The sequence below is a fragment of the Ranitomeya variabilis genome, chromosome 3 (genome assembly GCF_051348905.1).
Source record: "Ranitomeya variabilis isolate aRanVar5 chromosome 3, aRanVar5.hap1, whole genome shotgun sequence".
Classification (NCBI taxonomy): domain Eukaryota; kingdom Metazoa; phylum Chordata; class Amphibia; order Anura; family Dendrobatidae; genus Ranitomeya; species Ranitomeya variabilis.
The window spans coordinates 139443531-139468904 of NC_135234.1; the positions used below are offsets into that span (position 1 = coordinate 139443531).

Here is a 25374-nt window from a genome sequence, read left to right on the forward strand (position 1 = left end):
CCCTTCTCTAAGATGGTGGGGACCAGGACCTATGTCATCACGCTGCCCACACTCTGCGTTCACCTTCATTGGCTGAGAAATGGCGCTTTTCGCGTCATTGAAACGCGACTTTGGCGCGAAAGTCGCATACCGCATGGCCGACCCCGCACAGGGGTCGGATCGGGTTTCATGAAACCCGACTTTGCCAAAAGTCGGCGACTTTTGAAAATGAATGACCCGTTTCGCTCAACCCTAGTCATGAACATAAAATAGAATTGTACAGCAATAAAGTTGTAAATATGATGAGAAATTCGATGTGCACTGCCTTGGTCTGGCACTTAGTATAGCCTTTTGTGGAGTCTGATCTTCAGAGGTGCACCCGACATCCTGAGCCCTTTATCCTAGGTGCCCCTTGCATTAACTAAGCCCTGCAAAATCATGACATCACGTGAGACCTAATCATTAGGCATTACATTAAGTCATGATGTGTGTTGTGCATGATATGAGGACATTGCAGTGCCTAATTAGTGCCAGTGGTACTTAGGATGCCAAGCTGAGGATACCAAATGCAGACATGAAGATCATCTACCACGGAGGACAACATTTTAGACTAGGACAAGGCATGGCAAATTGAATTGTTCATCTCTTTGGGCTAACTATGAGAGAAAAGTTTTGCACTAAATTACAAATCTACAACAGTAACAAAGGCCCAACAAAAGGAAGCTTGGAACTGGAAAAGAAAATAGTTGTATGTCCTTGGGAGTCAAATGGAGGGAAAAACATTTGAAGAAAAAATATGTTCATTCATAAAAAAAGCAAAAATAAACAAACAAAAAAAACCTCTAATGGATTGTGATCTAGTATGACATCTGGTCTACATGATCATGCTATTTCAGTTGCTACACAGAACGTATCCTTTCATTAAGCCTGAAAGTAAAATAATATACGAAATGTACAGTATACCTAGAACTTACCAACCATCCAGTCCATTTCCTCTACGTTGTCTCCATACAAGTCGTGTTGGCTTCTCCCTCTGAACTCTTTGGTGGTATAACAAGGAGTGTGGACATGAAGGAAAGATACAAAAAGAAGAAATGGCCTGTCTTTGTTCCTGAAACATAATAGCAGCCAATGATTGGTTATATGGTAGGTAAAAAAACATATGGCTACCAATTTATATCGAAACAGTGATACCCATGACGGGGTTTTCCCCCACTATTTCAGTTTCTGTCATTGGGCGATAGCACTGTAGCTTTGTATATTCCTTGTGATTTGTGGTGTTGTACGAGATGTTTAAAGATGGGAGCTCTCTTCAAACTGGCTGCTACATAGGAGCTAGTAATAACGTATTAAAATTGAATGCTGTCAGCGACTTCTACAAATGTTCATGGTTCAAAAAAGTGAAAAAGAAGAAAAAAGCAAAGCAAAAAATACTTAAATCTAATCCCCCCCCCCGTACAAAAAAAGATATAAGTATATCTTTTCACTAGGCAAAGAGAGTAGTTAATAGAAAATAAAGATTATATAATGTTCTACCAGTTTTAATTGTTAACCATTATACTCTACTTTGTTGCTAAAGTGCAAAGTATGTTTTACCTGTTAATGAATGCCTTGGCCTCCTGTACTATTTTCCCAGCATTTGTTTCTAGGTTCATCGGTTGTTCAACCACTTCAAAATTTCTCATAACTATACAGTTCCAATATTGTAGGAATGCATAGGCTGCATACCAATACATAAAGCACAATGTGCCAGACAGGGCACAGATCACAATAATTTTCCAGGGAATGTTGATTAATTTCCATTTCTTGCAGGCTATTAGTGTAAGCAATGTGATAATGAATACTTGTGCCTGCAACCATAACGTTTTTTTATATTCGTTATGAAATTCACTTGGCCTTGAGACTTCACAGTCATTAAGAGCTGTTAAAGGATTACCATAAAAATAATCAAAGCCATGGTTTAATGGATGGTGGCAAAAATCATCCCTAGAGTTACAGTTTACACCAAGATGCCATTTACCTGTATGAAAAAAAGAAAGAAAAAATAATTGTACTACATTGAATTTTAATCCACAAATCAAACCATACCACATATTACCGCCACATAGTGACCTAATAATACTACATACAAGGAACAAATACTGCAATAACATGACCAGACTGCATACATTGGGGGAAAATAGGTATCTAAAACCTTGCTGATTTTCTAAGTTTGCCCACTGACAAAGACATGAATAGTCTATAATTTTAAGGGTAGGTTAACTTCAACATTGAGAGATAGAAAATCAAAATTAAAATCCAGAAAATCACATTGTATAAATTATATGAATGTATTTGAATTTTGCAGTGAGAAATAAGTATTTGATCCCCTACCAACCATTAAGACTTCTGGCTCTTACAGACCAGTTAGATTCTCCTAATCAACTCATTACCTGCATTAAAGACAGCTGTCTTACATAGTCACCTTTATAAAAAACTCCTGTCCACAGATTCAATTAATCAGTCAGACTCTAACCTCTACAACATGGGCAAGACCGAAGAGCTTTATAAGGATGTCAGAGACAAGATCATAGACCTGCACAAAGCAGGAATGGGCTACAAAACCATAAGTAAGACGCTGGGTGAGAAGGAGATAACTGTTGGTGCAATAGTAAGAAAATGGAAGAAATACAAAATGACTGTCAATTGACATTGATCTGGGGCACCATGCAAAATCTCGTGGGGTATCCTTGATCATGAGGAAGGTGAGAGATCAGCCTAAAACTACATGGGGGAACTTGTTAATGATCTCAAGGCAGCTGGGACCACAGTCACCAAAAAAATCATGGGCAACACATTATGCGGTAAACGTTTAAAATCCTACAGCGCCCGCAAGGTCCCCCTGCTCAAGAAGGCACATGTGCAGGCCCATCTGAAGTTTGCCAATGAACACCTGGATGATTCAGTGAGTGATTGGGAGAAGGTGCTGTGGTCAGATGAGACAAAAATTGAGGTCTTTGGCATTAACTCAACTCAAAGTGTGGGAGGAAGAGAAATGCCTATGACCCAAAGAACACCATCCCGACTGTCAAGCATGAAGTTGGAAACATTATGTTTTGGGGGTGTTTCTTTGATAAGGGCACAGGACTACTTCACCACATCAATGGGAGAATAGATGGAGTATTGTGCTGTAAAATCCTGAGTGCAAACCTCCATCCCTCCGCCAGCACATTTAAAATGGGTCTTGGCTGGATCTTCCAGCAAGACAATGATCCAAAACATACATCCAACAACAAAGGAGTGGCTCAAAAAGAAGCACATTAAGGTCATGGAGTGACCTAGCCAGTCTCCAGACCTTAATCCCATAGAAAACTTATGGAGTGAGTTGAAGCTCCGAGTCGCCAAGCGACAGCCTCAAAATCTTAATGATTTAGAGATGATCTGCAAAGAGGAGTGGACCAAAATTCCTCTGATGTGCTCAAACCTCATTATCAACTACAAAAATATCTGACTGCTGTGCTTGCTAACAAGGGTTTTGCCACCAAGTATTAAGTCTTGATTGCAAGAGGGATCAAATACTTATTTCTCACTGAAAAATGCAAATAAATTTATAAAATTTATATAATGTGATTTTCTGGATTTTATTTTTGACATTCTAGCTCTCAATGTTAAAATTAACTTACACGTAAAATTATAGACTGTTCATGTAATTGTCATTGGGCACATCAAATACTTATTTCCCCAACTGCATGTAAAATTAAATGGAAGCTTTTATGAAATTATGGACAGGATTAAAATGGAACTGTGGTCACTTTATTCTACTTGGAAAATTGGAAATTAACCCAAAAAATCACATCAGGACAAATTGACCAGTGTTGCCTCAATGAATTAGTGAGTCCATAACATACAATCCCTTTAACGAGATCAACTCTTTTATATCTAGATGCATCCTTTAGAAATACCCTATAAGTTAATGCTCACCAATGATTCCTGTAGAGTAACCTTGCTCCTTTAGGAGTTTAGCAAATGTTGTTTCATTTGTGGGAAGTCCTCCTGAAGCGGCATTCCAAGCTAGCACCCTATAACCACTTTCATGGCCGGTCATTCCTAAATAGATTAATAATTTAGCATTGTCATTCAGTGCTACGGATCTTAGGTTCTAAACATGCTGTAAAATTCCCAAAATGTAACTGTTAAAAAAAAAAGCCTATGAACTGATTTATACTAACCCTATGCCCCCCCAGCCTACTTTCACCTTACTGACCAGGACATTGTTTTCAATTCTGACCAGTGTTACCTTAAGAGGTTATAACTCTGGAATACTTCAACATATCCCAGTGATTCAGAGACTGTTTTTTTCTAGACATATTGTACATCATGCTAGTGGTAAACTTTTGTTTACACGATTTGTAATTATTTATTTATGAAAATATGGAAAAAATTTGATAAAAAATATGAGAATTTAGCAATTTTCAAAACTTTAAATTTTTGTGTCCTTAAACCAGATAAGTATACTACACAAAATAGTTAACAAATAGCATTTACCACGTGTACACTTTACATCTGCATCATTTTTGAAACATAATATTTTTTTGCTAATAAGTTAGAAGAGTTGAAATCTTATCAGCAATTTCTATTTTTTTCAACAAAATTTACAAAATCAATTTATTTTTAGAGGTCACATCAAATTTGAACTGATATTAAGGGGTCTATGTCACAGAAAATACCCCCAAAAGACACCATTTTAAAAACTATACCACTCAAAGTGCTAAATAAACCACATTCTATATGTTTATTAACGCTTTAGGGGCTTCACTGGAGTTAAAGCGATGTGGAAGGTTAACATAAACATTTTACTTTTTCTCACAAAAATATTGCTTTAGCCCTAAATTTGGAATTTTCACAAGAATAACAGGATAAAATGGATCCTAAAATTTGTTTTGCAGCTTCACACATCTTCAGGAAAGCATACAGCCTGCACTGACCCCGCTGCCTCCTCATCACTACCGGAGATACTGCCTCACCAACACCGGAGCTCCTGCAACCCTCAACCTATTGTCTCCTTCCCCACCATCCTGTAGAATGTAAGCCCGCAAGGGCAGGGTCCTCGCCCCTCTGTATCAGTCTGTCATTGTTAGTTTGTTTACTGTAAGTGATATCTGTAACTTGTATGTAACCCATTCTCAAGTACAGCACCATGGAATCAATGGTGCTATATAAATTAATAATAATAATAATAATAATACCCTATTTGTGAAGGAAAACTATTGTTTTGACGCCATGTCGCATTTGCAGAGCCCCTGATGTACCTAAAATATAGAAACAACCAACATGTGACACCATTTTGGAAACTACAGCCCTGAAGGAACTTATCTGGAGTAGAGGTGAGCATTTTGAACCTGCAATGGCTTCTCAGAGTTTTATAACTTTGATCCATGAAAATTAAAAATCAAATTTTTCCCACAATAATGTAGCTTTAGCCCCAAAGTTTTCATTTTCACAAGTGTAACAAGAGAAAATGGACCCTCAAATCTGTTGTGTGATTTCTTCTGAGCATGCAAATACACTTTGTGTGGTGGAAAACTATTGTTTGGGCAAATGGCAGCCCTCGTTCCAATTTGGAACTTATAACTCTTGAGGAATTCATCTAGGAGTGAAGAGAGCATTTTTAACCATCAAATGATTCACAGAATTGTATAATATTGGGCTAAATGAATGGAAAATTAAAATTTTTCCACTAAAATGTTGCTTTAGTTTTCTATTGTCAAAAGTGATAATAGGAGACAATGAACCATACAGTTTGTTACACAATTTCTCTTCAGTATGCCAATACCCCATATGTGGTTAAAAACTACTTTTGAGGCACATTGCAAAGCTCAGAAGGGAAGGATTCCCATATTATAGTTCAAATTTTGCTGGAATGATTTGATGGTGCCATGTCACATTAACAGGTCCCCTCGAGTGCCAAAACATAAAAATCCCTCCATCAGAGACCCCATTTTACAAACTACACATCTCAATTAATTAATTGAGCGGTACAGTGAGCATGTTGACACCACATGCGCCTCACAGGATTTTATACCATTGGGCAGTGAAGAAGGAATAAATTGCATTTTTTAACACTAAAATGTTGTTTTAGCCCCATGGTTATAATTTTTTATAAGGGCTATTAAGAAAAAATGTACTGTGTAGTTTGTTGTGCAATTTCTCCTGAGTATGTCAATACCCTAAATGTAATTTAGAACTACTTTTCATACACAGTGGAAAGCTCAGAAGGGAAGGAGCGCCATATTATAGAGCTGATTTTGCTGCTATGGTTTACTAATGCCATAACCCACTGGAAAAGCCCCTGAGGTGCCACAACTGCAGAACCTCCCTCATAAGTGACCCCATATTACAAACTACACAGTAGCCACAGAGGTACTGCACCTCAGCTAGAGGTGTGGTACCCCACTCTTGGGTAAGGAGGGGCACTACCTGGTACCCACATACTAGCATCCAACACCACACCACTCCAGGCCAGGGGATCTGGGCAGACCCTATTAAGGGAGGGCCCCATCTCAGGCTGGAGGGGGAACTAGTTAGAGGGTGTGGGTGAAGGAAGTAGATAATAGTAGGAGACCTGGAGGTGGAGTGACGGTTGGGAGTAAAATGTTGTCATGGAAATGGGAGTGAGGCAGAGTGAGTCTGAGGAGTGTGAGGGAGAAGTAAGGAATAACAGAGAGGAGATCAAGAGAGAAAGGGTCCTAGGGGCCAAGGAAGTGAAGAATCCACCCGTGGCGCCCGAATCCATGCCGACAGTAGTCAGGTGGAGGGAACAGGTCACAGTGGGGGCTGACCCCAGACTAGTGTAGAGACTGTAGGACTCTAGCAATCCGGAGGCTGTAGTATCTGTATGTGTGACTGCCAAATCGACACACAATCGCTAAAAAGGCACCCACATAGGGTCAAGGGGACCAGGAGGTCATCGTCCGACAGAACCTGAGGCTGCTGGCTTGGGACACTGTTGTGTATCCGCTTTTTGGGCTCCCCTGGTGGTTGCTGGTGGTACTGGTGACTTGTTTGCACTTTGCTTCTTCTGTTCACCTGCTTCCATCAGTGTTTGGGAGTTTCCTATTTAGCCTTGCTCTCCAGTCATTTCCTTGCCGGTCATCATTGTAACCAGAGCCTTCGGTTGCATGTTCCTGCTACTAGTCTGCTGATCAGCTAAGTGGACTTTGTCCTTTTGTTTTGTACCTTTTGTCCAGTTTGCAGTTTTTGTAATTCTCTGTAGCTGGAAGCTCTTGCGGGCTGAAATTGCCACTCCTGTGTCATGAGTTGACACAGGAGTCTTAAAGTAATTTCAGGATGGTTTTTGAAAGGGTTTTCAGTTGACCGTGAAGTCCTCTTTTGTATCCTTCTGCTATCTAGTAAGTGGACCTCTCTTTGCTAAATCTACTTTCATACTGTGTATGTCTTTTCCTCTTAATTCACCGTTATTACATGTGGGGGGCTGCTATCATCTTTTGGGGTATTTCCCTAGAGGTAAGCCAGGTCTGTTTCTTCCTCTACCAGGCGTAGTTAGTCCTCCGGCTGGCGCGTGGCATATAGGAAGCCGTAGGTATGCTCCCTGGCTACTGTTAGTTGTGTGGTAGATTCAGCTCACGGTCAACTCGAGTTTCCATCACCCGAGAGCTCGTTCGTTACTTATGTGTTTTTTACGTTCCCTTGCCATTGGGAACCATGACAGTATGACCGGCCTACAAAGTGTTAATTGTTTGGGCTGAAGCAGGAGAAAAAGAAGTGTTGAAGGGAATTTTTTTTTTTTTCTTTCCCTCAGAGTTTTGCTGCCTAGCCCTTAATTGCTGTCTAGCTGCTTCTTACCTCCTCTTAACCCTTGAATGGCTCTGACCTTAGCTGTTTAACATGGATGTCCAGAGTTTGGCTGCAGGTTTAAATAATCTTGCTACGAAGGTTCAAAATTTACAAGATTTTGTTATACATGCTCCTATTTCTGAACCTAAAATCCCTACACCAGAGGTGTTTTCCGGAGATAGATCTCGGTTTTTGAATTTCAAATATAATTGTAAATTATTCCTTTCTCTCAGACCTCACTCCTCAGGAGATCCTGTCCAGCAGGTTAAGATTGTAATCTCTTTGCTGCGAGGTGACCCTCAAAATTGGGCATTTTCATTGGCACCAGGGGATCCTGCGTTGCTCAATGTGGATGCGTTTTTCCTGGCTTTAGGGTTGCTTTATGAGGAACCTAATTTGGAGATTCAAGCTGAAAAAGCTTTGATAGCCCTATCTCAAGGGCAAGATGAAGCGGAGATATACTGCCAAAAATTTCGTAGGTGGTCTGTGCTTACTCAGTGGAATGAGTGCGCCTTAGCGGCAAATTTCAGAGAGGGCCTTTCTGATGCCGTTAAAGATGTTATGGTCGGGTTCCCTGCGCCTACAGGTCTGAATGAGTCCATGACAATGGCAATTCAGATTGATCGGCGTTTGCGGGAGCGCAAACCCGTGCACCATTTGGCGGTATCTTCTGAAGAGACGCCAGAGAAAATGCAGTGTGACAGAGTTATGTCTAGAAGCGAGCGGCAGAATTATAGGCGTAAAAATGGGTTATGCTTCTATTGTGGTGATTCTGCTCATGTTATATCGGCATGCTCTAAGCGTACTAGGAAGGTTGACAAGTCCATTTCAATTGGCACTTTACAGTCCAAATTTATTTTGTCTGTAACCTTGATTTGTTCATTATCAGTTATTACCGTGGATGCCTATGTGGACTCGGGCGCCGCTCTGAGTCTTATGGACTGGTCCTTTGCCAGGCGCTGTGGGTTTGATTTAGAGCCTCTGGAAGTTCCTATACCTCTGAAGGGTATTGATTCTACACCTTTGGCTTGTAATAAACCACAGTTCTGGACGCAAGTGACTATGCGTATGACTCCAGACCATCAGGAGGTGATTCGCTTCCTTGTGTTGTACAATTTACATGATGTTTTGGTGCTTGGATTACCATGGTTACAGTCTCATAACCCAGTCCTTGACTGGAAGGCTATGTCTGTGTTAAGCTGGGGATGTCGGGGGGCTCATGGGGACACTCCTATGGTGTCCATTTCGTCATCTATTCCATCTGAGATTCCGGCATTTTTGTCTGATTATCGTGATATTTTTGAAGAGCCTAAGATTGGTTCACTCCCTCCTCACAGGGATTGTGATTGCGCTATAGATCTGATTCCTGGCAGTAAATTTCCAAAGGGTCGTTTGTTTAACCTATCTGTACCTGAACATGCTGCTATGCGCGAGTATATTAAGGAGTCCCTGGAAAAGGGACATATTCGTCCTTCTTCATCACCTTTAGGAGCCGGTTTTTTCTTTGTCTCTAAAAAGGATGGCTCTCTGAGGCCTTGTATTGATTATCGTCTCCTGAATAAAATTACAGTCAAATATCAGTATCCGTTGCCTTTGCTGACTGATTTGTTTGCTCGCATAAGGGGGGCTAAGTGGTTCTCTAAGATTGATCTTCGTGGGGCGTATAATTTGGTGCGAATTAAGCAGGGGGATGAGTGGAAGACCGCATTTAATACGCCTGAGGGCCATTTTGAGTATTTGGTAATGCCTTTCGGCCTTTCTAATGCACCTTCTGTCTTTCAGTCCTTAATGCATGATATTTTCCGGGAATATTTGGATAAATTTATGATTGTGTACTTGGATGATATTTTGATTTTTTCTGATGACTGGGATTCTCATGTTCAGCAGGTCAGGAGGGTTTTTCAGGTTTTGCGGGAGAATTCTTTGTGTGTAAAGGGTTCAAAGTGTGTTTTTGGGGTTCAAAAAATTTCATTTTTGGGGTATATTTTTTCCCCTTCTTCTATTGAGATGGACCCTGTCAAGGTTCGGGCTATTTACGACTGGACGCAGCCTACTTCTCTGAAGAGTCTCCAGAAATTCTTGGGCTTTGCTAATTTTTATTGTCGATTTATAGCTGGTTTTTCTGGCGTTGCTAAACCTCTGACGGATTTGACTAAAAAGGGTGCTGATGTTGCCAATTGGTCCCCTGCTGCCGTGGAGGCCTTTCGGGAGCTTAAGCGCCGCTTTTTGTCTGCCCCTGTGTTGCGCCAGCCTGATGTTTCTCTTCCCTTTCAGGTTGAGGTCGATGCTTCCGAGATCGGAGCGGGGGCGGTTTTGTCGCAGAAAAGTTCCGACTGCTCAGTGATGAGACCTTGTGCGTTCTTTTCGCGAAAATTTTCGGCCGCCAAGCGAAACTATGATGTTGGTAATCGGGAGCTTTTGGCCATGAAGTGGGCATTTGAGGAGTGGCGTCATTGGCTTGAGGGTGCCAGACATCAGGTGGTAGTTTTGACTGATCACAAGAATTTAATTTATTTGGAGTCTGCCAGGCGCCTGAATCCTAGACAGGCACGTTGGTCGTTGTTCTTTTCCCGGTTTAATTTTGTGGTCTCGTACTTACCGGGTTCTAGGAATGTGAAAGCAGATGCTCTTTCTAGGAGTTTTGAGCCTGACTCTCCTGGGAATTCTGAACCTGCTGGTGTCCTTAAGGATGGAGTGGTTTTGTCTGCTGTCTCTCCAGATTTGCGACGTGCTTTGCAAGAATTTCAGGCGGATAGACCTGATCGTTGTCCGTCTGGTAGACTGTTTGTTCCTGACGAGTGGACCACTAGAGTCATCTCGGAAGTTCATTCTTCTACTCTGGCAGGTCATCCGGGAATTTTTGGCACCAGAGATTTGGTGGCTAGATCCTTTTGGTGGCCTTCCCTGTCTCGAGATGTGCGTGTTTTTGTGCAGTCTTGCGATGTGTGTGCTCGGGCCAAGCCTTGTTGTTCTAGGGCTAGTGGGTTGTTGTTGCCCTTGCCTATTCCGAAGAGGCCTTGGACGCACATCTCTATGGACTTTATCTCGGATCTCCCTGTTTCTCAGAAGATGTCTGTCATCTGGGTGGTGTGTGACCGTTTTTCTAAAATGGTTCATTTGGTGCCATTGCCTAAGTTGCCTTCCTCATCTGAGTTGGTCCCTCTGTTTTTTCAAAATGTGGTTCGCTTGCATGGTATTCTGGAAAACATCGTTTCTGACAGGGGTACCCAGTTCGTGTCTAGATTTTGGCGGGCAGTCTGTGCCAGGTTGGGCATTGATTTGTCCTTTTCGTCTGCATTCCATCCTCAGACCAATGGCCAGACGAAGCGAACTAATCAAACTTTGGAGACTTATTTGAGGTGTTTTGTGTCTGCGGATCAGGATGATTGGGTTGCCTTTCTGCCGTTGGCGGAGTTTGCTCTTAATAATCGGGCTAGTTCTGCCACTTTGGTTTCTCCTTTCTTTTGCAATTCAGGGTTTCATCCGCGTTTTTCATCTGGTCAGGTTGAATCTTCGGATTGTCCTGGAGTGGATGCGGTGGTGGATCGGTTGCATCGGATTTGGGGACAAGTGGTGGATAATTTGGAATTGTCCCAGGAGAGGACTCAGCAGTTTGCTAACCGTCGTCGTCGTGTTGGTCCCCATCTTCGCGTTGGGGACTTGGTGTGGTTGTCTTCCCGTTTTGTCCCTATGAGGGTTTCTTCTCCCAAATTTAAGCCTCGGTTCATCGGTCCTTATAGGATTTTGGAGATTCTTAACCCTGTTTCCTTTCGTTTGGACCTCCCGGCATCTTTCGCTATCCATAATGTGTTCCATCGGTCGTTGTTGCGGAGATATGAGGTACCGGTGGTTCCTTCTACTGAACCTCCTGCTCCTGTGCTGGTGGAGGGTGAATTGGAGTACGTCGTGGAGAAGATCTTGGACTCCCATATTTCCAGACGGAGACTTCAATATCTGGTTAAATGGAAAGGCTATGGTCAGGAAGATAATTCTTGGGTAACTGCCTCTGATGTTCATGCCTCGGATTTGGTTCGTGCCTTTCATAGGGCTCATCCAGATCGCCCTGGCGGTTCTTGTGAGGGTTCGGTGACCCCTCCTTAAGGGGAGGGTACTGTTGTGTATCCGCTTTTTGGGCTCCCCTGGTGGTTGCTGGTGGTACTGGTGACTTGTTTGCACTTTGCTTCTTCTGTTCACCTGCTTCCATCAGTGTTTGGGAGTTTCCTATTTAGCCTTGCTCTCCAGTCATTTCCTTGCCGGTCATCATTGTAACCAGAGCCTTCGGTTGCATGTTCCTGCTACTAGTCTGCTGATCAGCTAAGTGGACTTTGTCCTTTTGTTTTGTACCTTTTGTCCAGTTTGCAGTTTTTGTAATTCTCTGTAGCTGGAAGCTCTTGCGGGCTGAAATTGCCACTCCTGTGTCATGAGTTGACACAGGAGTCTTAAAGTAATTTCAGGATGGTTTTTGAAAGGGTTTTCAGTTGACCGTGAAGTCCTCTTTTGTATCCTTCTGCTATCTAGTAAGTGGACCTCTCTTTGCTAAATCTACTTTCATACTGTGTATGTCTTTTCCTCTTAATTCACCGTTATTACATGTGGGGGGCTGCTATCATCTTTTGGGGTATTTCCCTAGAGGTAAGCCAGGTCTGTTTCTTCCTCTACCAGGCGTAGTTAGTCCTCCGGCTGGCGCGTGGCATATAGGAAGCCGTAGGTATGCTCCCTGGCTACTGTTAGTTGTGTGGTAGATTTAGCTCACGGTCAACTCGAGTTTCCATCACCCGAGAGCTCGTTCGTTACTTATGTGTTTTTTACGTTCCCTTGCCATTGGGAACCATGACAGGACACTGTGTGTGAGGGCATGAGCCAGCGCACAGAGATGACCTGGGAAGGTACACAAGTAAGGGGTCCCGGGAAAATTGCACCCAAACTACTCGAGAGCTGGCTGGACCACCATCCCGAAGGACACAGCACCCAGCTGAAGCCCCCTTTATTTCTACTGACAGATGACAGGACCAGAGTTGGGATTTGCTTTTTTGTGAATTAAGTTGATGCTTTTATTGGGTACATTTTACATAACATTTTAGATCACATTTATCCTGCAATCTACGCTGAGCACTTACATCGGGGTTTCCATCTAAATTTCTGAAAGACTTGATACAAGTGAAACCTCTGACGGATCCATTCACTAAAATGAGGCAGCACGGTCCAGGGCAGGGTCCAGGGCAGAATGAATAAATCAACCATAGGTGTGTATGTTATAAGTGACAAGACAACTTTTTTCTTCTTGTCAGTGCGATTACAGGGATACCAGATTTATTATTATTATTATTATTTATTTATATAGCACCATTCCATGGTGCTGTACATGAGAAAGGGGTTACATACAGGGTTATAGATATCATTTACAGTAAACAGGTTTACAGTGACACACTGGTACAGAGGGGAGAGGACCCTGTCCTTGCGGACTTACATTTTATTTACATAGCTTTTGTATGTTTGGCTGCTGTTACACACTAAAAAACGCTTGTTTTTGCAAAAAAATGTTTTTGCATAGCCATATTTTGAGAGTTCAATTTTTTTAAATTTCTCATATAGAGTCTTTTCAGGGCTTGTTTTTTGCAGGACGAGTTTATGTTTTTATTGGGACCATTTCTGATCACAGGGTCGGCTCCAGATTTTCGTGGGCCCCGGGCGAAAGAGTCTCAGTGGGCCCCTTTAACACATGCTACAATTCACGATGCACAGATTCGGCAGACAAATATAGGTATAGTACAATGGCAAAAATTTCACTTCTTACATTACATGAGTGATATCTATTGTAAATTCTACAATAGCTCAGAAACCAGACAGTAAAGTCTTACATACAGTATTATGAGAACCACATAGTCCTCCATACAGAATAATGAGCCCTATATATTTCTCCATACAGTATTATGGGCACCACATAGTGCTCCATACAGAATGATGAGCCCTGCATATTGCTCCATACAGTATTATGGGCATCAGATTTTGCTACATACAGTATAATGATCCCCATATATTGCTCCATACATTATTATGGGCACCACATAGTGCTCCATACAGAATAATGAGCCCCATATTTTGCTCCATTAAGAATAATGGACCCCATGCAATGCTCCATACAGTATAATGAGCCACAAATAATGCTCCATAGAATATAATGAGGCGATATAATGTTCCATGCAGCATAATGAGCCACATATATTGCTTCATACAGAATAATGGGCCCCATATAATGCTCCATACAGTATAATGAGCCACATATATTGCTGTATACAGAATAGTGAGCCCCATATATTGCTCCATACAGTATATAATAGGCCCCATATATTGCTCCATACAGTATAATGGGCCCCATATAATGCTCCATAAAGAATAATGAGCCCCGTACATTACTCCATACATAATGGATCCCATATAATGTCTCATAGAGTATATGATGGGCCCTATATATTGCTTCATATATAATGGGCCTCATATAATGCTCCATACAGAGTAGTCCCCATATAACGCTCAATATATTACGGGCCCCATATGATGCTCCATATATAATGGGCCCCATATAATGTTCCACATATAATGGGCCCATATATGATGCTCCACATATAATGGGCCACATATATGATGCCCCAGTGTATGATGGTCCCATATAATGCTCCGTATATAATGGGCCCCATATATGATGCTCCAGTGTATGATGGGCCCATATAATGCTCCATATATAATGGGCCTCATATATGATTCTCCAGTGTATGATAGGCCCCATATAATGCTTGATATATAATGGGCCCCATATTTGATGCCCCTTATTTAAAGGGGTTTTGCCACTCTATGCGACTGCAGACTTCTGAATCCTAATTGTGTGCACTGTGCTGTTTGTCAGGATGTGTTCATGTGACCATAAAAGGGCGATTTGCAAACTTACAGCACATGTTTTTCAGCCCCAAATTTTTAATTGTGTTGTTCAATTTCTTTTGAGTACACCGATACCCCCTGTGTAGTGAAAACTACTATTTGGGCGCACGGCAGGGCTCAGAAGGGAAGGAGCACCGTTTGACTTTTTGAACACAAAAATGGATGGAATCGAGAGCGGATTCCATGTCGAGTTTGGAGAGCCCCTGATCTAACTAAACAGAGAAATCCCCCCACAAGTCATCCAACTTTGGAAGCTACTCCCTTCAATGATTTTTTCCAGGGGTATAGCGAACATTTTTGAACCCATAGGTACTACACATAGTTTGATAACATTAGATCTTCATATTGAAAATTTTCATTTTTTCCACAAAAATGTTGTTTAAGCCCCAAATTTATAATTTTCACAATGCATAATAGTAGAAAATTGATCACATAATTTGTGAAAGAGCGCAATTTGTCTGAGGTAGATTGTTGGTGCCATATTCCATTTGGAAAGCCCCTGACATGCAAAAACAGCATAAACCCACCACAAATGACCCCATTATGGGAACTAGACCCCTTAAGGAATTCATCTACGGGTGTACTGAGCATTTTTACCCTACAGGTGATTTAGATGTGTGAACAAAATATTTAATTTTTTCCTCTAACATACTGTTTTAGCATCAAATGTATAATTTACTCAGGGGTGAAGAGAGACATTGGACCCCACAGTTTGTTACGCAATTTCTCTCGAATGTGGCAGTACCCCATTTGTTGTTGCACAACTGTTTGAGCACACAGCAGGGATCAGATGGGAAGGAGCACTATTTGGCTTTTGAAGCACAATATTGGTATGGTTTAGGCACAGTAGGGTTCAGAAAGAGGGGGACATTAGAATTTAGAATCACAGAATTAACTGGATTGTATCTGAGGGGACAAGAGCAATGTCACTTTTCCAGAGTCTTTGTTCTACCAGTAGTGTTGAAACCCCCAATAGTTCCAGTGACAGATGACAGACCTGAGTGGGGGCAGGCTTTGTGTGGGATAAATTAGGGTTTTTACTGGTAACAGTTTGGGGCCCATAATAATTTAGGTATAGTAATAGGCATATTAGGGCTTGTTTTTGGAGAGATGGTTTGGCGTTTTCATTTTTACGATTTTTTTTAGATACAATTTTTAATCATATTTATTCACTTTTTTGTGAGTCTTTGTGATGAAAAAGTCATTTTTTTAATTCTCCATACAGAATAAATAATATGCCAGTTTTTTAGAGCATGTTGTGATTTTTATGCCATTTTTTGTGTTTTTTTTAATATTTCACATATTTTATGTACCTTTTTTTCTTTTTCACTTACTGCCACTGTGGGACATGTATATTTTTTACTTTGATCACTGGTCTCATACACTACAGTACTCTTGTACTGCAGTGCATGAGAGCAGTCAGTGAGTCACTGACTCAGCCTGTGAGACCCAGCTTATACATATTGACAGCGATATTTAAGGGGTTAATCAGCCCTGATCGGCTCCAAAAGTAGCCAAGGTTGATACAGAAGGGTGTCAGTTGTCATGTACAGCTGTCACCCCCGGGAATTTGCTGCAACTTGGTGACGCTATTCCCTTATTCCTCAGTGCCGTTAAAAGGTGGCGCTGAGGAATAAGGCCGCTTAATGACTGCTGATTAAAGAGAATCCAGGCACATCTATTCAGAATGGAGCTGAAAGCATGAAAATCACATACTTCTGGCAAAGTGACTGCCTGCTGTCATAATGTGACTGCAGAGTTTTATTAGAATACTGAACAATTGCTTTAACCCCTTTCTGTCGTTGGGCGTAATAGTACGCCACATCAGACTCCCACTGTTTGGTGTGGGCTGAGCGCGCATGTTTTCAGGCACATGTCAGCTGATCTATAAAATGACATGTGCCCGCAACAGCCGCAGGTAGAATCGCGATATGGCTGTTAACTAGCTTAACTCACGCTTAACGGAAGCGCGTGGCAAATCCCGCCCATCGGTAACCCTGTCACATGATTGCGGATTACCGATGGGTCGGCATGACAATAAGAGATCTGCAGCAGATCTCTATGGCTGTCATTGCCAGATTGCTATGAGCGCTGCCCCATGGTCGGCGCTCATAGCAAGTGAGCATTTCTGCTACACATAGGTGATCTTATCATCGCCTGTGTGTAGCAGAAATGATTAAACTACTGCAGTTTCTAGTCTTCCATGGGGACTACTGATGCATGCAAAAAGTTAAAAATATGTTTTTAAAAATATAAAAAAATAAAAAAAAAATTAAAGTTCAAATCACCCCTTTTTTGTCCCCATTCAAAATAAAACAAACAAAAAAATATATATACAGTGGGGCAAAAAAGTATTTAGTCATTCAGCAATAGTGCAAGTTCCACCACTTAAAAAGATGAGAGGCGTCTGTAATTTACATCATAGGTAGACCTCAACTATGGGAGACAAACTGAGAAATAAAAATCCAGAAAATCACATTGTCTGTTTTTTTATCATTTTATTTGCATATTATGGTGGAAAATAAGTATTTGGTCAGAAACAAAATTTCATCTCAATACTTTGTAATGTATCCTTTGTTGGCAATGACAGAGGTCAAATGTTTTCTGTAAGTCTTCACAAGGTTGCCACACACTGTTGTTGGTATGTTGGCCCATTCCTCCATGCAGATCTCCTCTAGAGCAGTGATGTTTTTGGCTTTTCGCTTGGCAACACGGACTTTCAACTCCCTCCAAAGGTTTTCTATAGGGTTGAGATCTGGAGACTGGCTAGGCCACTCCAGGACCTTGAAATGCTTCTTACGAAGCCACTCCTTCGTTGCCCTGGCGGTGTGCTTTGGATCATTGTCATGTTGAAAGACCCAGCCACGTTTCATCTTCAATGCCCTTGCTGATGGAAGGAGGTTTGCACTCAAAATCTCACGATACATGGCCCCATTCATTCTTTCATGTACCCGGATCAGTCGTCCTGGCCCCTTTGCAGAGAAACAGCCCCAAAGCATGATGTTTCCACCACCATGCTTTACAGTAGGTATGGTGTTTGATGGATGCAACTCAGTATTCATTTTCCTCCAAACACGACAAGTTGTGTTTCTACCAAACAGTTCCAGTTTGGTTTCATCAGACCATAGGACATTCTCCCAAACCTCCTCTGGATCATCCAAATGCTCTCTAGCAAACTTCAGACGGGCCCGGACATGTACTGGCTTAAGCAGTGGGACACGTCTGGCACTGCAGGATCTGAGTCCATGGTGGCGTAGTGTGTTACTTATGGTAGGCCTTGTTACATTGGTCCCAGCTCTCTGCAGTTCATTCACTAGGTCCCCCCGCGTGGTTCTGGGATTTTTGCTCACCGTTCTTGTAATCATTCTGACCCCACGGGGTGGGATTTTGCGTGGAGCCCCAGATCGAGGGAGATTATCAGTGGTCTTGAATGTCTTCCATTTTCTAATTATTGCTCCCACTGTTGATTTCTTCACTCCAAGCTGGTTGGCTATTGCAGATTCAGTCTTCCCAGCCTGGTGCAGGGCTACAATTTTGTTTCTGGTGTCCTTTGACAGCTCTTTGGTCTTCACCATAGTGGAGTTTGGAGTCAGACTGTTTGAGGGTGTGCACAGGTGTCTTTTTATACTGATAACAAGTTTAAACAGGTGCCATTACTACAGGTAATGAGTGGAGGAAAGAGGAGACTCTTAAAGAAGAAGTTACAGGTCTGTGAGAGCCAGAAATCTTGATTGTTTGTTTCTGACCAAATACTTATTTTCCACCATAATATGCAAATAAAATGATAAAAAAACAGACAATGTGATTTTCTGGATTTTTATTTCTCAGTTTGTCTCCCATAGTTGAGGTCTACCTATGATGTAAATTACAGACGCCTCTCATCTTTTTAAGTGGTGGAACTTGCACTATTGCTGAATGACTAAATACTTTTTTGCCCCACTGTATCCGCATACTTGGTATTGCTGCGTTCAGAATCGCCCGGTCTATCTATAAAAAAAATAATGAACCCAATCGTTAAATAGCGCAATGAGAAAAAAATAAAAAATTCCAGAATTACCTTTCTTTGGCTGCCGCTACATTGCAATAAAATGCAATAATGGGCGATCAAAATTCAATACATTGTGTCTGCACCAAAATGATATCTATAAAAACGTCAGGCTGGCATGCAAAAAATAAGCCCTCACCCAGCCCCAGATATAAAAAATTGAGACACTACAGGTCTTTGAAAATGGCGCCTTTTTTTTTAACAAATTTTGATTTTTTTTCACCACTTAAAAAAAAATTACCTATATATGTTTGGTCTCTGTGAATTCGTAATGATCAAGAGAATCATAATAGCAGGTAAGTTTTAGCATTTAGTGAATATGGTTAAAAAAAAAACAACAACTGTGGAATTTCACTTTTTTGCAATTTCACCACACTTGGATTTTTTTCCCCATTTTCCAATACAAAATATTTTAAAATCAATGGTGTCATTCAAAAGTACAACTTGTTCCACAAAAAATAAGCCCTCACTTGGCCATATTGACCAAAAAATACAGTAATAGGGCTCTTTCACATGTACTGATAAGTGATGAGCGAACGTGCTCGCCACTACTCGGTACTCACCCGAGAATCACTATGCTCAGTGTACTCGGCGAGCACCGAGTATTTCCGGGATTATTCAGTGGGGGCTCGGGTGTCCACCCTGCAATTTTGGCGCTCTTTAGGTGCCAATGACCATGCAGGGATTGTCTGCCATGCACTATAATGCCGCAGCCATCTTTGTTGTCATAATACAGTGATTTGCTGGCCACACAGCGTCTGCTCTGGACTTAGCGAGTATAGGGAGAGCTGAGGCTGAGATAGGGTCAGATTTGTTCTTTTAATAGTTAGGCTAGTTTCACACTAGCGTTAACTGCAATACGTCGCAAATGCGTCGTTTTGCCGAAAATACGCATCCAGCAAAAGTTCTTGCTGGATACGTTTTTTCGTCATAGACTAACATTAGCGACGCATTTGCGACGCATTTGCGACGCATTGCCAAACGTCGCGTCCGTTTTGCGACGCTTGGGCGTGTGGTAGCGGACCGTCGGGAGAAAAAAACGTTTTTTGCTCCCGACGGTCCACTTTTTCCGACCGCGCATGCGCGGCCGGAACTCCGCCCCCACCTCCCCGCACTTCCCCGCACCTCACAATGGGGCAGCGGATGCGTGGGAAAAATGCATCCGCTGCCCCCGTATTGCGGCGGAGACCACCCTAGCGTCGGGAACGTCGGCCCGACGCACAGCGACGGATTGTTCCCGACGCTAGTGTGAAACTAGCCTTAGTGTGGGTCTGCTAGTGTTCAGTCCACAAATCCAGAGAAACCATCAGTCCTTTTTAGGGCTAATTCGGGGGTCCAGAGATTGCAGCGCTAGGTAGGCAGGGGAGTCTATGTGCACATATCCACATAAGGGCAAGGCCGGCAGACACTGTATGTGAGTACATAGATCTCACTGCATACCTTAAAAAGCTCCATTACTGTCTGCTGCTGCTTATTTACTATATACCTAGCTGCAGGTATCCGTGGCATTTTTTTTTTCAGCTAATACCTGCTCATCTTTTTCTAAAGCAATCCATGGCCCCCTTTTCTCTACATTTATTTGCTTGGTCACGCTGCAGACTACAGCCAGGCCATTGTAATACAAGAGCATGCAAATGTAAGAATTTAAAAAATGTTTTTTTGTCCCAGGCATCAGACGTGAGTACGCAGAAAAATCTGTCCCTTTTTTGTGGTACTATCTAATATTTTGTAGTGTCTTACAACACTTTTGGACATCATTTTGCTGCCCCAAAAATCTGTAGCTGGCCCCAAAATATTTAGCTACAGTTCTTATATTTATCACTGTGAGTTGTACGCCACACGCATCGCATATCATTGCGCTAAATATCTTACAATTTTAGTACTCCTTTTTTTTTAGTGTCATAGCCAACTTGTTGACACAATTTTGGTGTGCCCAAAAAACCAAGGCCACATTTTGATAAGTCTGTTATCTCAGGTTGACCTCTGGTGTATCTGTGGTGTCAAAATCCTTGCATTGCAGGCATACGTTGCATAGTTCTGTCTGCTAGCCTTGTTCTACCCAGTATTTAGTGTTTTCAAAAATTAAAAAAAAAATTATACCGTCTGTTATCTCTGTCAGACGCCTGGTGTATCTGTGTTGTGAAAATCTTCGCTTCGCAGGCATACGTTTCATAGTTCTGTCTGCTAGTCTGGTTCTACTCAGTATTTAGTGTTTTAAAAAATATTTAAAAAAACAGAAAACAACATATTTTAACTGTCTGTTATCTCCGACAGATGCTTGGTGTATCTGTGGTCTCCAAATACTTGAATTCTGATCACATATAATTTTTCTCCAAATAAATCCATTTGTATTGAGCTTTTAAAATATTTCAGTAGTCTATTTAAAATGGGCAAGACAAGGGGTAAGGGAAGTGGATGTGATGCTGATGGTGCATGCAGAGGATGAGGCCGTGGCCAAGCTGAAAGTGGGCCACAACAAATACCCACATTTTCACGCTCAACCTTCCTGTCCCAGTTTCTAGGGGACCACAGCACACCACTATTGAAGCCAGAGCAGTGTGAAACAGTTGATGGTTGGATAGCAAATAATGCTAGTCACTTTGTCACCTCCACCACCACCATGTCTTCCACATGGTCAAGTCTGAGTAGCCGTGAGTGTGGACTGGATATTACTCACCCTGATCCTCCTTCCTCCCACCATGATGAGTGCCCTGAGACAACTGATCCCACACTTGAACACTCCGAAGGACTGTGCAGTTTTCCCTTTAAAGATTCTGGACTCTCGGCCGGTCAACTTGAAGTGGGGCCAGATGAGATCGCATGTAGTGATGTCCAAAGATTTGAACAACAATGGTCACATGAAGGCAATGGTGGGAAAGTGTCACAAGAGGTGGACGATGATGAGACACAATTACCAGAAAGTCAGGAGGAGGAGCAGGGTGCGGACAAGGTGGTGGATGACATAGTGACTAACCCAACCTGGCAGGAAGACATGCAGAGCAAGGACACCAGCACACGGGGAAGGAGGCATATCACCCCAACATGCAGTAAGAAGCAGTGTGGTGGCCACAGACAGAAGGCATGCATCTGTTCCCCGTAACACCAACATGACAGAAGTTGCCATTCCAACTGTTAGATCTTCCCAAGTCTGGTTATTTTTTAAAGACTCGATAACTTCATACAGGCCATTTGCAGCACCTGCCATGCCGGCATCAGCAGGGGTACCAAAACTACCAGCCTGACCACCACCAGCATGATTAGCCACATGGCAGCAAAGCCCCCGACTTTGTGGGCCAAAGCCCTGGCTCAAGGAACACTGAAGGTGACACCACTGCTTCTTCCACTGTTTGCGTAGAAGCCAATCCCCAGATCACCGTGCCTGTGAAAATGCCTCGGGCCCTGCACCTGTTGTTGCCCACAGTCAACCAGCACCATCATCAAGCCCGTCCACGTCCTTTTCCCAGTGTAGCCTTCAGTTGTCTATAGCCCAGTCATTGGAACACAAGCGGAAATACCCAGCCAATGCCCCACAGGCCACAATACTAAATTCTAATATTTCTTGTCTGCTTGCACTTGAAATGTTGCCTTTTAGGCTCATTGAGGCAGAAGCTTTTTCTCCCAGTGTACCGTACAGGCATTAGACCAGCATGTGAAGTAATCCAGAAATAAGAAGAAAACAGCCGCACAACTTGAATCTTCTGTGAAATAAAAAACCTTTGTCCTTTATTTCATTTGCACAATGTGGACAAGGTTATAAGGGAGAGACGTTAGCAGAACATGCAGAAAAAAAACAAAAGAGGACTACGGCCGTTTCGCATCTTGCATGCTTTAACGTGTCCTATGCTATGAATGGTAAGTCATTTCCTTTTATGCTGCAACACCTAATCTGATTAATTAAAATCACATCTGTGTGAATTTAAAAACATACAAAATGCATAAAAACATGCACAAAAAAACAACAAACCAATTAAATATTTTTAGTTGATAATGAACCCTGTATAACAAATTTCTACACAATAGAACTTACAAGAAACAAGAATGATCAAGTCTTTCATTCATTCCTAAAGGGCCTTGTGCATTTGCTCTTATTATCCATTTGGCTTCTTCCATAACAAAGCTTTGCTATGGTCACCTCCACACATAGGGAATTTAACCACTTCCAAACCTGCAAACCGCAGGCAATGTGAATAAGACCCATGTAATTCACGGATGTGCTTTATAAATCTCAGGGAACCTTTCCCTGTTGAAATCGAATGGAAATGTTCACGAATTCTTACGAATACACATCGGTCTTATTGTTTTACCGATGTAATAAAATTTACAGGGACAAAAAAATGATATATACTACATATTTTGTTTTGCAGGTGATTAACTCTTTAATGTTATGTTGAATATGCCCTACTTTTATCGTAGTGCCTGTGAGGTGGTATTCGCAGTAATTGCAATCTCCGCATTTAAAATAACTCTTTGGGGTGAATTCCCTCAACCAATTATTTTGTACATTTGTTATCCGATTCTGCACCAAAAGGTCAGATAAATTATGGATTCTTTTATAACCGAATCTCGGCTTAATCGCGCACTGTTTAATTATGATCACTATCGGTTTCTAGAACGTTCCAAGTTTTTTGGATTGCCGTGTGAACCATTCTATCTAATGGAGTGTGTTTGAAACACAAATTAAAATATTTTTCTTTTCGAGCCACAAAGGCATGTTTTTTCAGACTATTTGGTTTATTTGTTAGTAGTTCACTTTGAGTGATTCCGTTAACACGTATTTCGGCTTCATCTAAGAGTTCTGCTGGGTAACCCCTATCTACAAACCGTTTTTTTAACTCATTAATTTGATCTCTGAAGCATTACTCATTGTTGTTAATCTTTCTCAACCGCAACATTTGGCTGAAAGGTAAGCTTCTTTTAGTGTGCTCTGGATGAGCAGAGTCATAACGTAGCATGGAATTTGAAGCAGTCGATTTCCTATGCACCTTTGTATATACAGTATATTCCCTTCAATAATACATCCCACAACAATACCCGTGCCCTCAACAATGCTGTTACTGAGCAAGTCCACCTATCCACGGACACGTGGACAAATGCTTGCGAGCAGGAACGGTACATCTCACTGACTGCACACTGGGTTAACATAGTGGAAACCGTGACCCAGTCAGACCTTGGGATGGAACACATCCTCCCCACGCGGAGGATTATGGGCCCTATGTCAATCAGAGTTGCCCCCACAGTCTACAGCTCCAAAACCTCATCCTCCTCTTCAGCCTCCATCTCTGAAATGAACACATTAGTCAGAAGCAGGAAGCACTGCAGCACTGCCTCAGCTAATCGGCAACAGGCTGTGCTGAAGCTAATCTGCTTAGGTGACAAACCGCACAATGCTGAAGAGTTGTGGACAGTGCTGAAAGAGCAGTCAGATATTTGGATGTCACCGCTGAACCTATAGCCAGGCATGGTCATGTGTGACAATGGCTGGAACCTGGTGGCAGCTCTGAGGTAAGATGAGCTCACACACGTACCTTGCCTGGCCCATGTGCTTAACCTCGTGTTTCAACATTTTCTCAAAAGCTATCCGGAGCTGCCGGATCTGATAGTGAAAGTACGCCATCTGTGCACATTTTAGAAAGTCAGCTACAGCTTCAGCTGCCCTTGCCATGCTTCAGCAGTATTTGCAGCTTCCGGCTCACCGACTGGTGTGTGATGTCCTCACACGTTGGAACTCTACACTGCATATGTTGGAAAGGATTTGCGAGCAGAAGAGAGCAGTTCTTGACTACCAGCATCAACAAGGCTGTCGATATTCAGTTCAGACTCCACACATAAGACCTCAGGAGTGGACATGGATGTCAGACATATGTACCATCCTCCAAAACATTGAGGACTGCAACAAGATGGTGAGCGGTGATGACTCTATAATTGCATTCTGAAAACCTCTCTGCTAACAATTAAAGAGGATACATTGCAGACAGAGCACAAACACATGGAGCAAGGAACCATACAGGGTGATTACACTCAGCCCAGCCTCATGTCGTCCCAACGTGGATTGGTAGACAATGAGGAGGAGGAAGATCAGGAGCTACTTTCATGCGCTATAGACAGTACTACAAACACAGCTGTCATACCGTCTGTTCAGCGGGGATGGCCTGAGGACAGGGAGGAGGAGGACAGCATGGTCAGTCATCCTGTTGGTGAGGACACGGAAGTCTTGCCTGTTAGCAGTCTGGCATGCATGGCTGACTTTATGTTGCACTGCGTTTCCCGTGACCCTTACCTTATTTAAATTTTTGGTGACACTCATTAATTGTTGGTGACACTTCTAGACCCACGCTACAAGGAGAACTTTCAATCTCTTCTTCCTGAGGCAGACAGGTGTACTAAAATGTTGAAGTACCAGAGGGCCCTTGTAGCGGAATTACTTAAAAATATCCCACCTGAGAACACTGGCATCAGATGTCAGAGTTTGTTTTACAACCAAGAAGTCAAAGCGAGAGAGACAGAAGTACACTCCAGCTCAGGCAGGGGAACAATGGCAAAGTTCTGGGACAGTTTTCTCAGACCCTCACATTGTGCTGGCACAG

The 25374-nt window shown here is 42.3% G+C and overlaps 1 protein-coding gene across 5 annotated transcripts in view; it reads right to left on the reverse strand.

The window, feature by feature from the left end:
- LOC143815482 (arylsulfatase H-like) overlaps positions 1-25374 on the reverse strand; it is a 134039-nt gene that overhangs the window by 81081 nt on the left and 27584 nt on the right. For all 5 annotated transcript variants that reach the window (XM_077294714.1, XM_077294711.1, XM_077294710.1 and 2 more), the window contains 3 exons: positions 3940-4065; positions 1576-1999; positions 954-1090 (listed from right to left, as the gene is read on the reverse strand). In XM_077294714.1, coding sequence (XP_077150829.1) covers positions 954-1090; positions 1576-1999; positions 3940-4063 — 685 coding nt within the window. In that variant the 5' untranslated portion in view covers positions 4064-4065. The remainder of the gene's footprint in view (positions 1-953; positions 1091-1575; positions 2000-3939; positions 4066-25374) is intronic.